Genomic DNA, 16,263 nt, shown 5'->3' with positions numbered 1-16,263 from the left:
CTTCAAGCTCCTTGAACGACGACTCCTAGCCCGGCTGGAACCAATTGTTGACCCCCAACTCCCTGAAGAACAAGTAGGTTTCTGATGTGGACACAGCACAGTACACCAGGTTGTGAAGCTTACCAACGACATAGAAGCGGGGTTCGAAAAACACCAGAAAGTGGGAGTCATCTTGGTTGACCTGACTGCAGATTACAACACCGTGTGGCACCAGGGCCTGATCCTGAAACTCCTCTGGACTATCCCAGATCGCAACCTCATACGGTTCATCTCAAACATCCTTGCCACCCGCAGCTTCATTCTGAAGACAAGTGACGGACAGTCCAGTCATCAACAATGGCTCAGAAATGGAGTTCTTCAAGGCTCAGTACTGGCCCCCATGCTATTTAACATCTACATCAGTGACCTACCCCATACATCATCAAGGCAATATGGATATGCAAATGACCTCTCTCTCCTGTTTTCAGACAGTAGCTGGTCAAATGTGGAAGATGCACTCACGAAGGACATGGCAATCATAGCAACCTATCTTGAATCATGGAGATTGAAGCTGAGCATGGCAAAAACCACCACCACAGCCTTCCATCTCAACACCAAGAAAGCCCGCCGTCAGCTTACAGTGAACCTCAATGGGACACCCCTACCTTACAATGCCACTCCAACATACCTTGGTATCAAATTAGATAGGCAACTAACATTCAAGCAACACCTTGAATCACTATGGGCTAAAGTGTCATCCAGGATCAGCCTCCTTTACCACCTGGCAGGGTCATCGTGGGGAGCCAATACATCAACCCTCTGCACAGGTGCCCTTGCCCTAGTCTACAGCTCAGCAGAATATGCAGCCCCAGCTTAGTGTCGCAGTGCACATGCAAGAAAGCTGGATATAACATTAAACGAGACCCTGAGAATCATCACAGGCTGCTTGCATCCAACTCCATCTGAGCTCCTACCAGTGTTAGCTGGCATTGCTCCTGCAGCTCTTCACAGAGAACACCTTACACACAGACTGGTCAACAAGGCTTCGCAAGATACCAATCATCCCCTTCACAACCTCGTCCAGAACTCTCAACTGGACCACCAATACTTGCCCTCCCGCTGCCCCCTCTTCCACCATGCAGCAACCCTACGCGGCACTAACTTCAACACCATAGACAAATGGAGAACCTGCTGGCAGGAGACTACCCCGCCCACCCAATTCACACTCTCCCCAAACACAACGTTACCACCAGGAGCTGACCTACCTCGAAGATCATGGTTCACCCTGAATCGCCTACAAACCAGAGTCGGTCGGTTCAATGACATGTACCACTGGGAGCTGCGCCCATCAACAGCCTGCATCTGTGGACATGCCAACCAGACTGCCTACCACATAATTCATGAGTGCCCCACCCTCAGTCCACCTGAACACACAACCCTTAACCTCACCAACCCCAACACCGATATGGTGAGCTGGCTGCAATGTCCGAGCCTAACTGCTTAGCCCTATACAAAAGAAGAAGAACAAGAAGAAGAAGCAGCCCAGGTTGCTTTGATAGTGGTTGTAGTGGCCAAAGTAGGATTCATATAGATGTGAATTACAAAAAGGTATAAATAATTTCATTTGAGTGTGTAATTTCATATAAGTAATTTATTTCATAATTAAAATGATGAATAACATGTGGCAAGGTTAGAAGAATTAGAAGCATTAGAATTAATATGTGAAGAATTAGAACTGTCTCACGCTTCTCTAGAATTAGAATTCATTCAGCTATATAAGAACGGTCTCGCGCTTTTTAGGTAGATCTCGAGAAGCCGTGGAAGCGAACAGTTTTTCTTACCTGACTCACTGACTCTCTGCATCTTAGAACCTTTGTAATTGTTAAACCGAGGATTAAAGTTCAACTTTCAAGACGTTTCAAGTGGATTTATTACCAGGCACATGGACATTGAGAGTGGAAACAGTTACTTTGGGTCAGAGACTTCGTCAGTGTAAGCTATAGCACTTTTCTCAAGGTCTCACTAAGAACAAGCCTCTACAATAGTAAGAAAAACTCGCTTGACATTGGATTACAAAACGCTGGAGAGGTTCGCTGAAACTGGAAAGAAGATTCATCGAGGGATTTACCGAGGGACTTCTGAACTAGCACAATCACGTGCTACACTCGTGGCTGGTGATTGACAACAAGTGAACGTGGCTGCAACGTAACTGTCACAAGTGGAATCGGAGAAAAAAAACGGACCGACGTTCAAAGCAATCATGACGGATGAAAAGGAAAGGACGGTAAGCCCTCTGGGGGAAAAACGTCAGGGTAAACCAACACAACGGTCATTGGAAAATAGTCTGCAGACAAGAATTGACTCCAGAAGAGCAAAGCTAAGGAAACTGACTGAGAAAAAAAAAACAAATTGCGTGATTTAATGGATGATGATGCAAACGTGGAAATTATAACAAAGGAATCATTAACCAAGTATGAAGAGCTGATAGGAGAATTCAGTAAGATAAATGCTGATGTCAAAGACCTGTACAGTCAACTTGGATACACACACAATATGAATGCAGATCAAAGTAATTGGTTTCAGCCAAGATATGATGAGCAATGCAATTTTGTGCGAGAAGTTAGGTCATGGATACAAGATGCAATGCTTCGCATAGAAGAGTCTGAAAGAGTGAACAATGAGGTAAATCCTGAAGATAGCGCTTCAGTTACATCCAGAAAGAGTAAAAAAGTCAAGTCTGTCTCTTCTGCCTCTGTGGCATCATCAGTTCGCGCTGAGCGCTTAAAAGTTGAAATGAAAAAAGTTGATTTGTTAACCAAGGCAGCTACATTGAAACAGAAAAGGGCTTTGGAAGAGTTGGAGTTACAAGCAGAGCTCGCTGCATCAGATGCAAAATTAGCTGTGTTAAGAAAATATGAAGGCTCAGATGTGACAAGCGGCTCTAAAGGCAGTAGAGTGGATTCACTGACGACTACTCAGAGACAACATGTTAGCCACAATAGGAGCAGTGGGGCTAGTAATGTATCTCAGCATAGCCACAGTGGTGGAATAGCTGCCAATGCAACGCCTGTTGTGCAACAAGAGCTTGTTACTTCAAAGGGCAATTCTGCAAACACGGGTAACCTGGTTTCTGTCATGCAATGACAAAACGAGATAACTGAGAGTCTAATAAAGCAGCAAAAGCTATCTACATTGCCATCGCCGAATATTCCAGTTTTTAAAGGAGATCCAATGGAATACCATCTATTCATGAGAGCTTTCGAGCATCGCATAGAAAGCAAGACTGAAAACAGCAAAGATCGGCTTTATTATTTGGAACAGCACACAAGTGGTCAGCCTAATGGCTTAGTGCGCAGCTGTTTTCATATGGACCCTGAACGGGGCTACCCTGAAGCCAAGAAATTATTAAAGGAGCGCTTTGGTGACAAATATAAGATCTCAATGGCATACCTGGACAAGGCTTTAAATTGGCCTACTATCAAGTCGGACGACGCTAAGGCACTTGAAGCATACGCTCTGTTTCTGATCAACTGTAACAACGCAATGTCGGATCTAGAGTACTTGGATGAGATGGAGAATGCTGCGAACATGCACACAGTCATCTCCAAGCTCCCATACAGGCTGAGGGAGAAATTCAGGAGTGTCGCCATTGACATTCAGAAGAAAGATCGGTGAACAAAGTTCCAAGACGTGGTGTCATTTGTAACCAAACAGGCTGAAATGGCAGCACACCCTGTGTTTGGTGAAATCTCAGGTCAAACAAAGCGTCAACCTGAAAAATCAGCTGGCAAGAAAACCATCATAACGCTAGCTACCGAAGCTAAAGAGCAGAAAGTAGTGAAAGATGTTGCTGGTGCCGAGAACAAGAAAGCTAAAGAGAAGAAACCAAACATGAACATGGCTTTCGTGAAACCGTGCATCTTCTGTCAGGGAGATCATACCATGGAACAGTGCAAGAAACTTCAAAAAAAGCTGCACAAAGAAAAATTGGAATTCCTTAAGAGTAAAGGACTCTGCTACAGCTGTCTTATAGGAGGACACATGAGCAGTACCTGTGAAGAAAAGAAGAGCTGTGAGATGTGTTCAGCTAGACACCCTACACTGTTACACATAAAGCAGAAACCTAAAGACATACCAAAAGAAGACACTTCAAGGGAGGAACCAAAAGAGGAGTCTTTACAGGAAGAACAAACTGTGGTCAGTGGATTCGTGGATGCGGGGAAAACTTGCTCTCAGATGGGGGCCAGGGGTGCAGGAACCGTCCTCGCCATCGTTCCGGTGAGAGTGAAGGCAAAGAAAGGCAACAAGGTGCTGACTTGTTATGCATTCCTGGATCCAGGGAGCAATGCCTCCTTTTGCACTAACAAGCTAGCCAATGACCTTAACCTGCAAGGAAAAAATGTGAACATCCTACTTAGTACTATGGGATACCAAAAGACCGTCTCGTGCAAGGTGTTGCCAGACCTAGAAGTCAGCAGTCTGGAGGGGGATGACTTTGTCGGGCTCACTGGTGTGTTTACGCAAAGGGCCATACCTGCTAGTCAGGAGAATATCCCAACCCAAGAGGACGTGGATAGGTGGCTACACTTACGAGGTGTACGAATTCCATTGATCAAGGCGGATATCGATCTTCTAATTGGGACTGATGTCGCAAAGGCTTTAGAGCCAAAAGAGGTAATCTGGAGCGTGAAAGATGGGCTGTATGCAGTACATACAGTCTTGGGATGGACAGTGAACGGGCTGCTGCGTGAGAACATCGAAAGCTGGTCAAAGGACGGATACCCACAGATCCAAATGAATCGGATATCAGTGGCTCGACTTGAAGAATTGTGGACCCAGCAATTCAAGTATGATTTTCCCGAGAATGCTCAAGGAGAGCAGCTTGAGATGTCAAAGGAAGATCAACTGTTTATGGACAGAGTCACCACATCCACAAAACTGGTCGACGGTCACTACTCTATTGGATTGCCATTGAAGAACAAAGATGTGAAAATGCCTAACAATAGAGCAATGACGGAGCAACAAGTGCTCAACATGAAAAGGAAGCTTCAGAGAAACCAGACGTTCCGAGAGGAATACGTCAGCTTCATGAACCAGGTCATAACCAAGGGATATGCCATCAAAGTCCCAGATGAAGAGCTTAACAGGAGTGATGGAAAGGTGTGGTTTATTCCACATCATGCCGTCTATCACCCCAAGAAGCATAAACTTCGAGTGGTATTCGACTGCGGCGCTTCATATCAGGGAACCACACTCAATGAGCAACTACTGCAAGGGCCTGACATGACAAGCAGTCTGGTTGGAGTTCTAACACGATTTCGTCAGGAGCCAATCGCAGTCATGGCAGATGTGAAGGCCATGTTCCACCAGGTCAAGGTCCCATCTGAAGACGCAGACCTTCTCAGGTTTTTATGGTGGCCTGACGGGGATATCTCAAAGGAGCTGCAGGAGTGCAGAATGGAGGTACACTTGTTCGGAGCCACCTCCTCACCCAGCTGCGCGAACTATGCGCTGAGAAGATGTGCCGAGGACAACAGGAGTACTTTTGATGCAGCAGCTGTGGAGACAGTGTTGAACAATTTTTACGTCGACGATTGTCTAAAATCGGTTAACTCAGAACAGGAAGCGATCAAGCTACTCCATGACTTGACGGCCATCTGTCAAACAGGAGGCTTTAGACTGACAAAATGGACGACCAACAGTTGAAACGTGTTGTTAACCATTCCGCTTGAGGACCGAGCAACAGAAGTCAAAGATCTTGATCTCGACCAGGACTCACTCGCCATCAAGAGAGCCTTGGGAGTACAATGGTGCATCCGGTCAGATCAGTTCAAGTTTCAGGTGAACATCGAGCAGAAGCCTCTCACCAGGAGAGGAATCCTGTCTACAATGAGCTCTGTCTATGATCCGCTAGGAATGCTGTCACCAGTCATACTACCTGCTAGAAACATCCTGCAAGAATTGTGTAGACTAAGAACAGCCTGGGACGACACTGTGCCAGAACACCTCGCACAACAATGGACCAAGTGGACCGAAGAACCCCAACAGCTCACTGGCTTTGGAGTAACTCGATGCTTTAAGCCACCTGAATTTGGCAAAACTTCGTCGACGAATCAGCCCCCAGAGGATCATGGCTGATGGGAAGAATCGTGAAGACTGTGGAGGACGAACATGGAGTCTTCCGCAAGGTTCGAGTCAAGACGAAAACGAACGAACTTGAGCAGCCGATCACCAAACTCTGCCTGCTTCAAGAAGCAGAATGAAAAGGACTGTTAAGTACATTAAATGTTGTAATTGTTTCTAGGATAGAAAGCAATTAGGGGCCGGGTATGTAGTAGCCAAAGTAGAATTCATATAGATGTGAATTACAAAAAGGTATAAATAATTTCATTTGAGTGTGTAATTTCATATAAGTAATTTATTTCATGATTAAAATGATGAATAACATGTGGCAAGGTTAGAAGAATTAGAATTGGAAGCATTAGAATTAGAATTAATATGTGAAGAATTAGAACTGTCTCACGCTTCTCAAGAATTAGAATTAGAATTCATTCAGCTATATAAGAACGGTCTCGCGCTTCTCAGGTAGATCTCGAGAAGCCGTGGAAGTGAACAGTTTTTCTTACCTGACTCACTGACTCTCTGCATCTTAGAACCTTTGTAATTGTTAAACCGAGGATTAAAGTTCAACTTTCAAGACGTTTCAAGTGGATTTATTGCCAGGCACATGGACATTGAGAGTGGAAACAGTTACTTTGGGTCAGAGGCTTCATCAGTGTAAGCTAAAGCACTTTTCTCAAGGTCTCACTAAGAACAAGCCTCTATAGTGGTTTTCAGCTCATCTGTATTTTTGGGTCGGGTGTTTCTCATCTTCCTTTTGACAGTAACCCATAGATTCTCTGTGGGCTTCAGGTCAGGCGAGTTGGCTGGCCAATCAAGCATAGTTATATCATGGTCAGCAAACCATTTGGTAGTAGTTTTGGCACTGTGGGCAGGTGCTAAGTCCTGCTGGAAAAGGAAATCAGCATTTTCATAAAGCTTGTCAGCAGATGGAAGCATGAAGTGCTCTAAAATCTCCTGGTAGACGGCTACATTGACTTTGGACTTGATAAAACACAGTGGACCAACACCAGCAGATGATATGGCACCCCAAATCATCACAAACTGTGGAAACTTCACAGTGGAATTCAAACATCTTGGATTCTGTGCCTCTCCATTCTTCCTCCAGATTCTAGGACCTTGATTTCCAAATGAAATGAAAAACTTACTTTCATCTGAAAAGAGGAATTTGGATCACTGAGTCCAGTTCTTTCTCTCCTTAGTCCAGGTATGACGCTTCTGACGTTGTCTCTGGTTCAGGAGTGGCTTGATATTGGGAATGCGACGGTTGTAGCCCCTTTCCTGAAGACGTCTGTGCGTGATGACTCTTGACGCACTGACACCAACCTCAGTCCACTCCTTGTGAAGCTCTCCGAAGTTCTTGAATAGACTTTTTTTTTACAATCCTCTCAAGGCTGCAGTCATCCCTGTTGCTTGTGCACCTTTTCTAGCCAGCCTTTTCAGCAATAACCTTCTGTGGCTCACCCTCCTTGTGGAGGATGTCGATGATCACCTTCTAGACAACTGTCAAGTCAGCAGTCTTCCCTATGATGGGGGGGTACTGAACTAGTCCGAGAGATGCACAGTATTTATACTGTTTTACTCAAACATGAAATGGAATATTCTAATATTTTGAGATTTTTTTTCTTATAATTTTTTGTGCTGTAGGCCATAATTATCAAAATTAAAATAGAGCAATGCTTGAAATGTTTTAGTTTACTTGTAATGAGTCTAGAATATATTAAATTTTCACTTTCTTAAACTGATGGAAAATATTGAACTTTTTCACAATATTCAAATTTTTGGAGATGCATTAGTATAGTATATTGGCCTATACAGGTATACTATATACGGTATATTAAAGGTTGTTATAGGTCTTAAGTTAGCATAATATTATGAAACAGTTCTGACAAAAATTACTGTTTGGAGCATCTTTTTGTCATTCATGTATTCATTCATAAGATCCCTTCTGTTTTATTGCAGTTAACAGCAGCCAATGGTGCTCTCTGTGTCATCAACCCTTTGTATCTCCAAGAGCATGGAGATGATTGGCTGACACATTCCTCGGGCAGCACAAATCTCATTAATCGCCCCTTCACTTCCAGGCGTGACAGACGGCTAAGTGCAGCAAGAGCTTGGGCAGGAGCGGGGCTTAAGAAGCGAAGCGAGTCAGTGGAAGATTCCTCTTCCAGTTTTGACAGCTCAGGTAACATAAGAGTCTTGGTAATGTTCTTTATATGCTATGTAGGAATACTACAAATGTCCTGGTTTATTTAGCAGACCTTAATGTTTAGACCAATATTATTTAGTTTGATACTGTATATCAGCAGCTATATTTCTGTTCAAGGTTTTTTGTCACTGAGGTTAACTTGTATGACATGCTTTCAAGTCTAGACAACTGAACTTGAGTTATAATGCTTATGATGTTTTACAAATCTTCCAGCAATTCTACTGGTTAGGCGGAATTCCATGGTATTTCAAGTCTGTGCAGGATTCACACCTGTGACATACTGAACATTTCCTATAGCTTTGTGTGAGTTGTTGTGAAACAGCAGGAGTAAAGACGTTAAGAAGGCATATGATTTTTTACATGAACTCTGTTCAACAAATATCAATATTTCTACCAAAAAATTGAGTTACATTCTACAAAACTAGAAATTACGACCAAATCAGAACTGTGTGCCAGATCACGCAATGACGAGTAGTAACATTGCTAAAGATAGAAAATATGAAATAATAGAAATAACAAAATAGAATATTTCCAAATCACAAACCATAAGCATTTATGCACTTGATCAGTGCTACCCATGTCAATCTGGTTAGAAAATTTACACTATTTGCATTGGATTGTATTGCACCCCGTGCTGCAACTGTGCAGAAGCAATATAGTGTTTGCAACTTAAAATGAGCTTTAAAGGGACAGCTATGATAGGGCATCCTATCATTGGAGCAGAGAGGGTTAAGGCTCTTGCTAATAGCAACCCCTATCCCTAATACCCCAACTCCTGCCGTTGAAGCCCTATGTGTTGTAGCTTTTAAAGTCATCTGCTTTGAAAATGGTACTATCATAAACCAGAAGAACAATAAATTTGATTATTTTCACTGATGGACTTTATCTCTCCAGCAGGTCCTCTTACTCATAACCCGGCTTCCCCGGTGACCCCAACTGGAGTGGTTTTGCGCAGAGCAAGCAGCTCCAGTACTTCAGATCCTCAAAGGAGGGTGAGTTCGGATTCAATCAGCAGCCCCATCCCTCAGTCCCCGCACCGAGTGTCTTGGGTCGAGGATAAACTATGGATGAACCCACCTGCTCCTTCTTCCCTGCTCCACCCTCCATGCCTCGAATTTGATTCTCTGTCAATGAGCAGCATAGAAGAGGAGCCTGATCCTGAGCCAACCGTAAGCCCCTCCCAAGTACAAAACTCACCACGCCTCCCACTGGCTGACAAGGTTAAGAACAGGCTTTCAGCAGTTGGCCAGGCTCTAGGTGGCTTAATGAATCCACAAAAACGACTGAGTAAACGTGTGCAGGAGCTGAGCGAACGTAAGTGTAGCCCCTTTGCAGAGGCTCTAAAAGCATTTGTGGAGCAGACGCTGAAAATGAGAGCTGTTTGTGGTGTGAAAAGTACAGAGATGCTGCAGGAAGTGCGCTCCTCCCTCACGGCTTTGAGGGAAACATTGTACGACTCTGTTGAAATCCAGAGCATCATCGACTCGTTGGGAGATGTGCCTGATTTTGAGCTGGGTAAGAATACAACAAGTAGCAGAATTAGTTTTAATGGGCCACTTTTACCAACAGGCAAACCTTTTCTTGTACATATATTTTGAACATTCTCGGCAATGGAGATACAACATATGTGTGTCAGTTTGTGACATTACACAGCCTTTTCTAAGCTGTAAATTGGGCATGGGGTGTGAATCAGGTAGCCAGTCTAGCTGATTATATATATATATATATATATATATATATATATATATATATATATAAGGGTGGCACGATGGTTAGCACTGTCACCTCACAGCAAGAAGGTCCTGGGTTCGAGCCCAGTGGCCGACGAGGGCCTTTCTGTGTGGAGTTTGCATGTTCTCCCCGTGTCTGTGTGGGTTTCCTCCGGGTGCTCTGGTTTCCCCCACAGTCCAAAGACATGCAGGTTCAGCTAATTGGTGGTTCTAAATTGACCGTAGGTGTGAATGGTTGTTTGTCTCTATGTGTCAGCCCTGCAATGACCTGGCGACTTGTCCAGGGTGGGATAGGTGGGATAGCCGCTGGGATAGGCTCCAGCTTGCCTGTGACCCTGTAGAACAGAATAAGCGGCTATAGATGATGGATGGATGGATGAATGGATGGATGGATATAGACAAACAAACCTCACTTTGAGAACCACTGTTCTAGACCATTGTTGCCCACGCTTCTGATTTCTTAAACTAACACAGGAAAAAAAAATCATGTTTAGTAAAGTTAAACGTATGTCCAGTAAAGAATGCTGAAACCCAATTTCCCGTCTCATGCTATTGGAATTCTTTATCATCATCTCTTCCAATCTCCATACTAGATATGATGCTGGAGCAAGCCTTACATAAAGTGGCTCTGAAGCCATTGTATTCTCATTTGTACGAGTGCATGAAGACAGCACAGCATCAGGATGTCAGCCTGCAGCGGCTACAAGCGAACCAGCACACGTTGATGAACCGAAGCCTGGAGGAGCTGGAGGGGACAGCAGGTGCAGGCGTGCCTGATGCGGCCATGCTGGAGAAGATCCGGCAGCATTGGGCTACCATGCACCAACAATACTCGCCCCAAAAGAAGGTGGACATACTGCTCAAAGTCTGCAAAAACATTTACCACAGCATGACTGTCAATGCCAAGCCTGGTGAGTGCAGTAGAAATCAAGGACCATATTCAGAGTTGTGTTCAGCATGCACATCAAGGATACCAAAATTGTGCAAAATGGTATTCAGACCTACAGACTTACTTTGCCAAAAACGGATGTGAAACGTGTCTTAGTTATGCACAATTCTGACCTTGGACTCTTATTTGATGTTTATTTCAGTGCCTGCCATCTTCCCATATCATCATATAAATATCTTTATTTTTTTTCTTTTTAGCGTTTGTTACACTATGCCACATTTGATAGCAAAGGAAAAAACGAAAACTATTTCATTCTTCAGTCATTTTCCATCCCTGATTTTTTTTTTTCTGGCTTAAAGGCAAGAATTTGTTTTCAAAGGCTATTACTATTATTACATTACTATTATTACAAAGGCTATTCTAGGTGCTATTACAAAACCCATCTCTGACACTTCTACTCTGTAAAGATGACCTTGGAGTCATGAATTACAAGCATAATCTGAATGGTGCACCCGGAAAACAGACTTAAGGAATATGCATATGACCCAAGTCTGAACTTGTGTCCAGTGTAAATATTAACAAGATCTTTGGATTTAATTCTCTATTTCTGAATACTACCCTACGGATATGCACTGATATGCCAGTTTATTAGAAGCACCTACCTTATATCTACATTTATTGGCTTTTTAGAAATAAAGTCTAGGATTACCATTGACCAGATGAGTGAATGTGTGTGTGTGTGTGTGTGTGTGTGTGTGTGTGTGTGTGTGTGTGTGTGTGTGTGTTTTGATAGGTGTGGTTTTTGGAGCAGATGACTTCCTGCCCTGTTTGACGTGGGTATTACTCCGCAGTGACGTTGTTACTCTGCAGATAGACATGGACTATATGATGGAGCTGCTGGACCCCTCTCAGTTACAGGGAGAAGGTAGGAGGGAATACTATATGGCTGTGTTTCAGTACTATTTTTAACAGACCCTTGATGACTTTCCCCCAGGGAGTCCCTGTCATCATCTTCGAATATATTTATAAATAGAATATACGATAGAATAAGGTAAAGTGTATATATAGTAACAGTAGTGTCATTTAGTAATAATGGCTATAGCAAAAATTTTAAGTTTGCAGAGAAACAGAGTAAGGACAAGTACTATATCAGCTGTGCAAAAGAAAGAAAGAAATACATTCATCACAGGAAGTGTTTTTAGTGTCAAATGTATTTTAAATTAATTTTAACCAAAAATATGCAACTATTAATTACACTTTTAATCAGGTTCATGGTTGCCAAGTTTTTTTTGTTTTGTTTTTTAAACACCAAATTGGCCTAGTTTTCAAACAAGGTTGAGGGTTGAAAAAAGCAAGTCTGCACGTGGTCCACAGCCACCTATCTTCTTTTAAAGCAAATACTTAACAGTTATTCCACGAAATCGAGTCGTACATGAGCTGATAGCCGATGAGGAACATGGCGCCGAATTGGCTATACGCCATGTACGACGAGATTGAGAGGAATAATTGTTTTATTATATCCACATTCACTGGATTTTGAGAAGCAGAGCATTTTTATTTTTTGCAAACTCAGTAAATAAAAAACTTTATTCAAAATATCTGACAAAATCATTTCCACTTAGGTGGACTTCTTAAAAACCTTCATGAATTGACTTTAGTGTTGATTTTTTGTAGAAAGTGCCATCTTGCCTAGGTATAGAATAGCTTTTATTTAATTCTTCCTTGGACAATTTCAGTTGTAGAATTTTCAAACTTCTTTGAGCTTTTGAACCAGTCTAAAAAATTTCAACAAATTTTCATGTTTAAAGGTGAAGAATGTAAACAAGCTGATGAAATGACAGTAGCGATTTGTGAAAAATGCTATAATAATAATTCTTGAAAAATAAAAAAGATACATTCTTACCAACAAATTCCATATTTTGTTGCTTTTTTGGTATTTTGGGGGGTTTTGTTTTCAAGTAGAGATTTTATTTTGTCCTCAGCTGGTTCAGCAAAATGCTCCATCATTTTGTTTTTCTCTACTTATGTTATGTGGACTGATAATTTAGTAGTAGAGTAGCCAATCAGAGCACATGATTGCTCATATCCAGTGAATGTGGATATACAGTGCCTTACAAAAATATTCATCCCCCTTTGTGTTTGTCCTGTTTTGTTGCATTACAAGCTGGAATTAAAATGGATTTTTGGGGGGTTAGTACCATTTGATTTACACAACATGCCTACCACTTTAAAGGTGCATGTTGTTTTTTTTATTGTGACACAAACAATAATTAAAATGAAAAAACAGAAATCTGGAGTGTGCATAGGTATCCCCCCCCCCCCAAAAAAAAGTCAATACTTTATAGAGCCACCTTGCAAGTCTCTTGGAGTATGTCTCTATTAGCTTAGCACATCTGTCCGCTGGGATTTTTGCCCATTCCTCAAGGAAAAACTGCTCCAACTCCTTCAAGTTAGATGGGTTGCGTTGGTGTACAGCAATCTTCATGTTATACCACAGATTCTCAATTGGATTGAGGTCTGGGCTTTGACTAGGCCATTCCAAGACATTTAAATGTTTCCCTATAAACCACTCCAGTGTAGCTTTAGTGGTATGTTTAGGGTCATTGTCCTGCTAGACTATGAACCTTCATCCCAGTCTCAAACCTCTGGCTGACTCAAACAGGTTTTCCTCCAGAATTGCCCTGTATTTAGTGCCATCCATCTTTCCTTCAGTCCTGACCAGCTTTCCTGTCCCTGCAAATGAAAAACATCTCCACAGCATGATGCTGCCACCACCATGCTTCATTGTAGGCATGGTGTTCTCAGGGTGTTGGGTTTGCGCCACACATGGCATTTCCCATAATGGCCAAAAAGTTCAATTTTTGTCTCATTTGACCAGAGAATCTTCTTCCATGTGTTTGGGAAGTCTGCCACATGCTGTTGGGCAAACTCCAAATGTGATTTTTTTTTTTTTAAAGCAATGACTTTTTTTCTGGTCACTCTTCCATAAAGCCCCACTCTGTGGAGTGTACGGCTTAAAGTGGTCCTATGGACAGATACTCCCATCTCCACTGTGGATCTTTGCAGCTCCTTCAGCATTATCATTGGTGTCTTTGTTGCATCTCTGATTAATGCCCTCCTTGCCCGGTCTGTGAGTTTTGTTGGGCAGCCTTCTCTTGTCAGGTTTGTAGTGGTGCCATATTCTTTCCATTTTGCTATAATGGATTTAATGGTGCTCTGTGGGATATTCAAAGTTTGGGATATTTTTTATAACCCAACCCTGATCTATACTTCTCCACAACTTTGACCTGTTTGGAGGCTCCTTGGTTTTCATGTTGCTTGCTGAGTCGTGTTGCAGAGTCAGGGTCCTTCCAGAACAGGTTGATTTATACAGACATCATGTGACAGATCATGTGACACTTTGATTGCACACAGGTGGATCTTAAACAACTAATTATGTGACTTATGAAGTGAATTGGTTGGACCAGCTCTTATTTAAGGGTTTCATATGAAAGGGGGTGAATGCCTATGCACACTCCAGATTTCTGTTTTTCATCTTAATTATTGTGTCACAATAAAAAAACAATGTGCACCCTTAAAGTGGTAGGCATGTTGTGTAAGTCAAATGGTGCTAACCCTCCAAAAATCCATTTTAATTCCAGCTTTTAATGCAACAAAACAGGACAAACACCAAGGGGGATGAATACTTTTGCAAGGCACTGTAGTAATTGTAATTATATCTGATCAATTTCTTTGAAACATAGGCCATAGGAAACAAAAGGAACATGTAATTGCTGTGTAGGTATGATGTACAGAAACATTTCTGTTTGAAGCAAAAAAAAAAAAATAATTTTTTGTAAAACATTGAATGTTGGACAGGGAGAATATGCCTCAAAAATTAAAGTGCACCACAGTGAACTTGTTTTCCACACAAAGACTGAGAAAAAAGGAGAAAGCATGTGTTGATTCTCCAGTGCCTGAACCTTTTGGGCTAGTCAAGATCTTTTTGTGCAGTTTTTGAGATGGAATTTTTTTCTGAGCCCTGGTAACCCTGATTCTGGCCTCCATCCGAACCACCGTTTTCTAGCCTACTTCAAGTGTATTACACAGCATGGCATAACATTTTAGGCATAATATTGCATTTGCTTTACATTAGCAGCTTCACCACAGCTGATGTAGAGCAAATAGACATTGGACTCAAAGTTTTCTGTGTCCACTAATGATGCTATCTGTATTTCCATAACACCTACACTGGATGTTGTGCCAAAATTAGCTCTAAAGTGTACATCTGATATTACACTACTGCAACTCGCCCCACACTGGGCAACAATCCAAAAGTGACCATAAATCCTTTCTGGTAATTTCTGTCTAAATATGTCTCTCCTGCTCCAGGTGGATATTACCTGACGTCCCTCTACGCCTCCTTGTTCTACATTAGCAGTTTCCGGTCTCGTTTGGCAGCACGCCAGCTGAGCGCTGAAGCCCAGAAGTCCCTCAGTCAATGGCATCGCAGACGCACACTCCACTGCAACCAATCACGGCGCAGTAGGAACCGCAGGACCATCAGGAAGCACAAAAGTGGTGAAAGAGTTGATGAGGACTCAGAGGGGGTGAATGCAAGTGCATCCAAAGAGAAAGCTACAGACGGGACTCTCGCCAGAAATGTGACAAAGGAAGAAGTGCAAAATGGGGGATCAGAGGATTAATTTGCAAAAAATTCTGAGTGGAGTAATATTAACATTAAAACTGCCCTGCACTTTTGCCTTAACAATCTAGGAAAATCTTACAGAAATGTAGATAATCCCCCTGTCCAAAACTACACAATTCTTGGTCTTGGGCGTTCTTATTTGTCCATCTGAAAAGCACCCTTTATGAGGCCTTAATGCACCTTTTTGAAGTCTACAGCCTCAGTCTTGTATAATATATTCAAATGTGTCTTAAAGTGTCTTAATTTAATTTGTAGCAGCATTAGAGTGAGAACTAATCAAAAGAGCTGAATAAATCAAGCACAATCAACTACCAATTTCCATCTACAGTCTGTATGATCTGATCTAGAGCTGCAGCATATGATACACGGTGTTAATTTTGCCATGATGCATCATAGTACTTAAACCCATGCACTATTAATGATGGCACACTTCACAGGAGAACCACACGACCACCAAGTATTTCAGTCTGTGCAATTAAAACCACACTTAATGTAATTTCCTGTTGAAGTGAAAACAAGGAAAACGTAATTTAATTAGGTAGGTGAGAAAGCGTGGTGAGAAACCTAACCTAAACCTAAGAAAACAAATGAATAGTGTTCTATTAATGACTACTCTTTGAAATAAGAGATTGCTCTGGATCAATTGCAC

At 42.3% G+C, this 16,263-nt stretch overlaps 1 protein-coding gene across 4 annotated transcripts in view; it reads left to right on the top strand.

Annotated features, from left to right (window-relative positions):
- Nucleotides 1–15,929, top strand: part of rinl (Ras and Rab interactor-like) — a 49,401-nt gene extending 33,472 nt beyond the window's left edge. For 3 of the 4 annotated variants that reach the window (XM_060905730.1, XM_060905729.1, XM_060905733.1), the window contains 5 exons: nt 8,062–8,284; nt 9,203–9,823; nt 10,632–10,949; nt 11,721–11,852; nt 15,299–15,929. In XM_060905730.1, coding sequence (XP_060761713.1) covers nt 8,062–8,284; nt 9,203–9,823; nt 10,632–10,949; nt 11,721–11,852; nt 15,299–15,612 — 1,608 coding nt within the window. In that variant the 3' untranslated portion in view covers nt 15,613–15,929. The remainder of the gene's footprint in view (nt 1–8,061; nt 8,285–9,202; nt 9,824–10,631; nt 10,950–11,720; nt 11,853–15,298) is intronic. The other variant, XM_060905732.1, reaches the window with a different exon arrangement.
- The last annotated feature ends 334 nt before the right edge of the window (nt 15,930–16,263 follow it).

Source organism: Neoarius graeffei, chromosome 23, assembly GCF_027579695.1.
Source record: "Neoarius graeffei isolate fNeoGra1 chromosome 23, fNeoGra1.pri, whole genome shotgun sequence".
NCBI classification, from domain to species: Eukaryota; Metazoa; Chordata; class Actinopteri; order Siluriformes; family Ariidae; genus Neoarius; species Neoarius graeffei.
The sequence above is the reverse complement of the archived record's forward strand: the minus strand, read 5'-3'. Positions and strand labels throughout refer to the sequence as shown.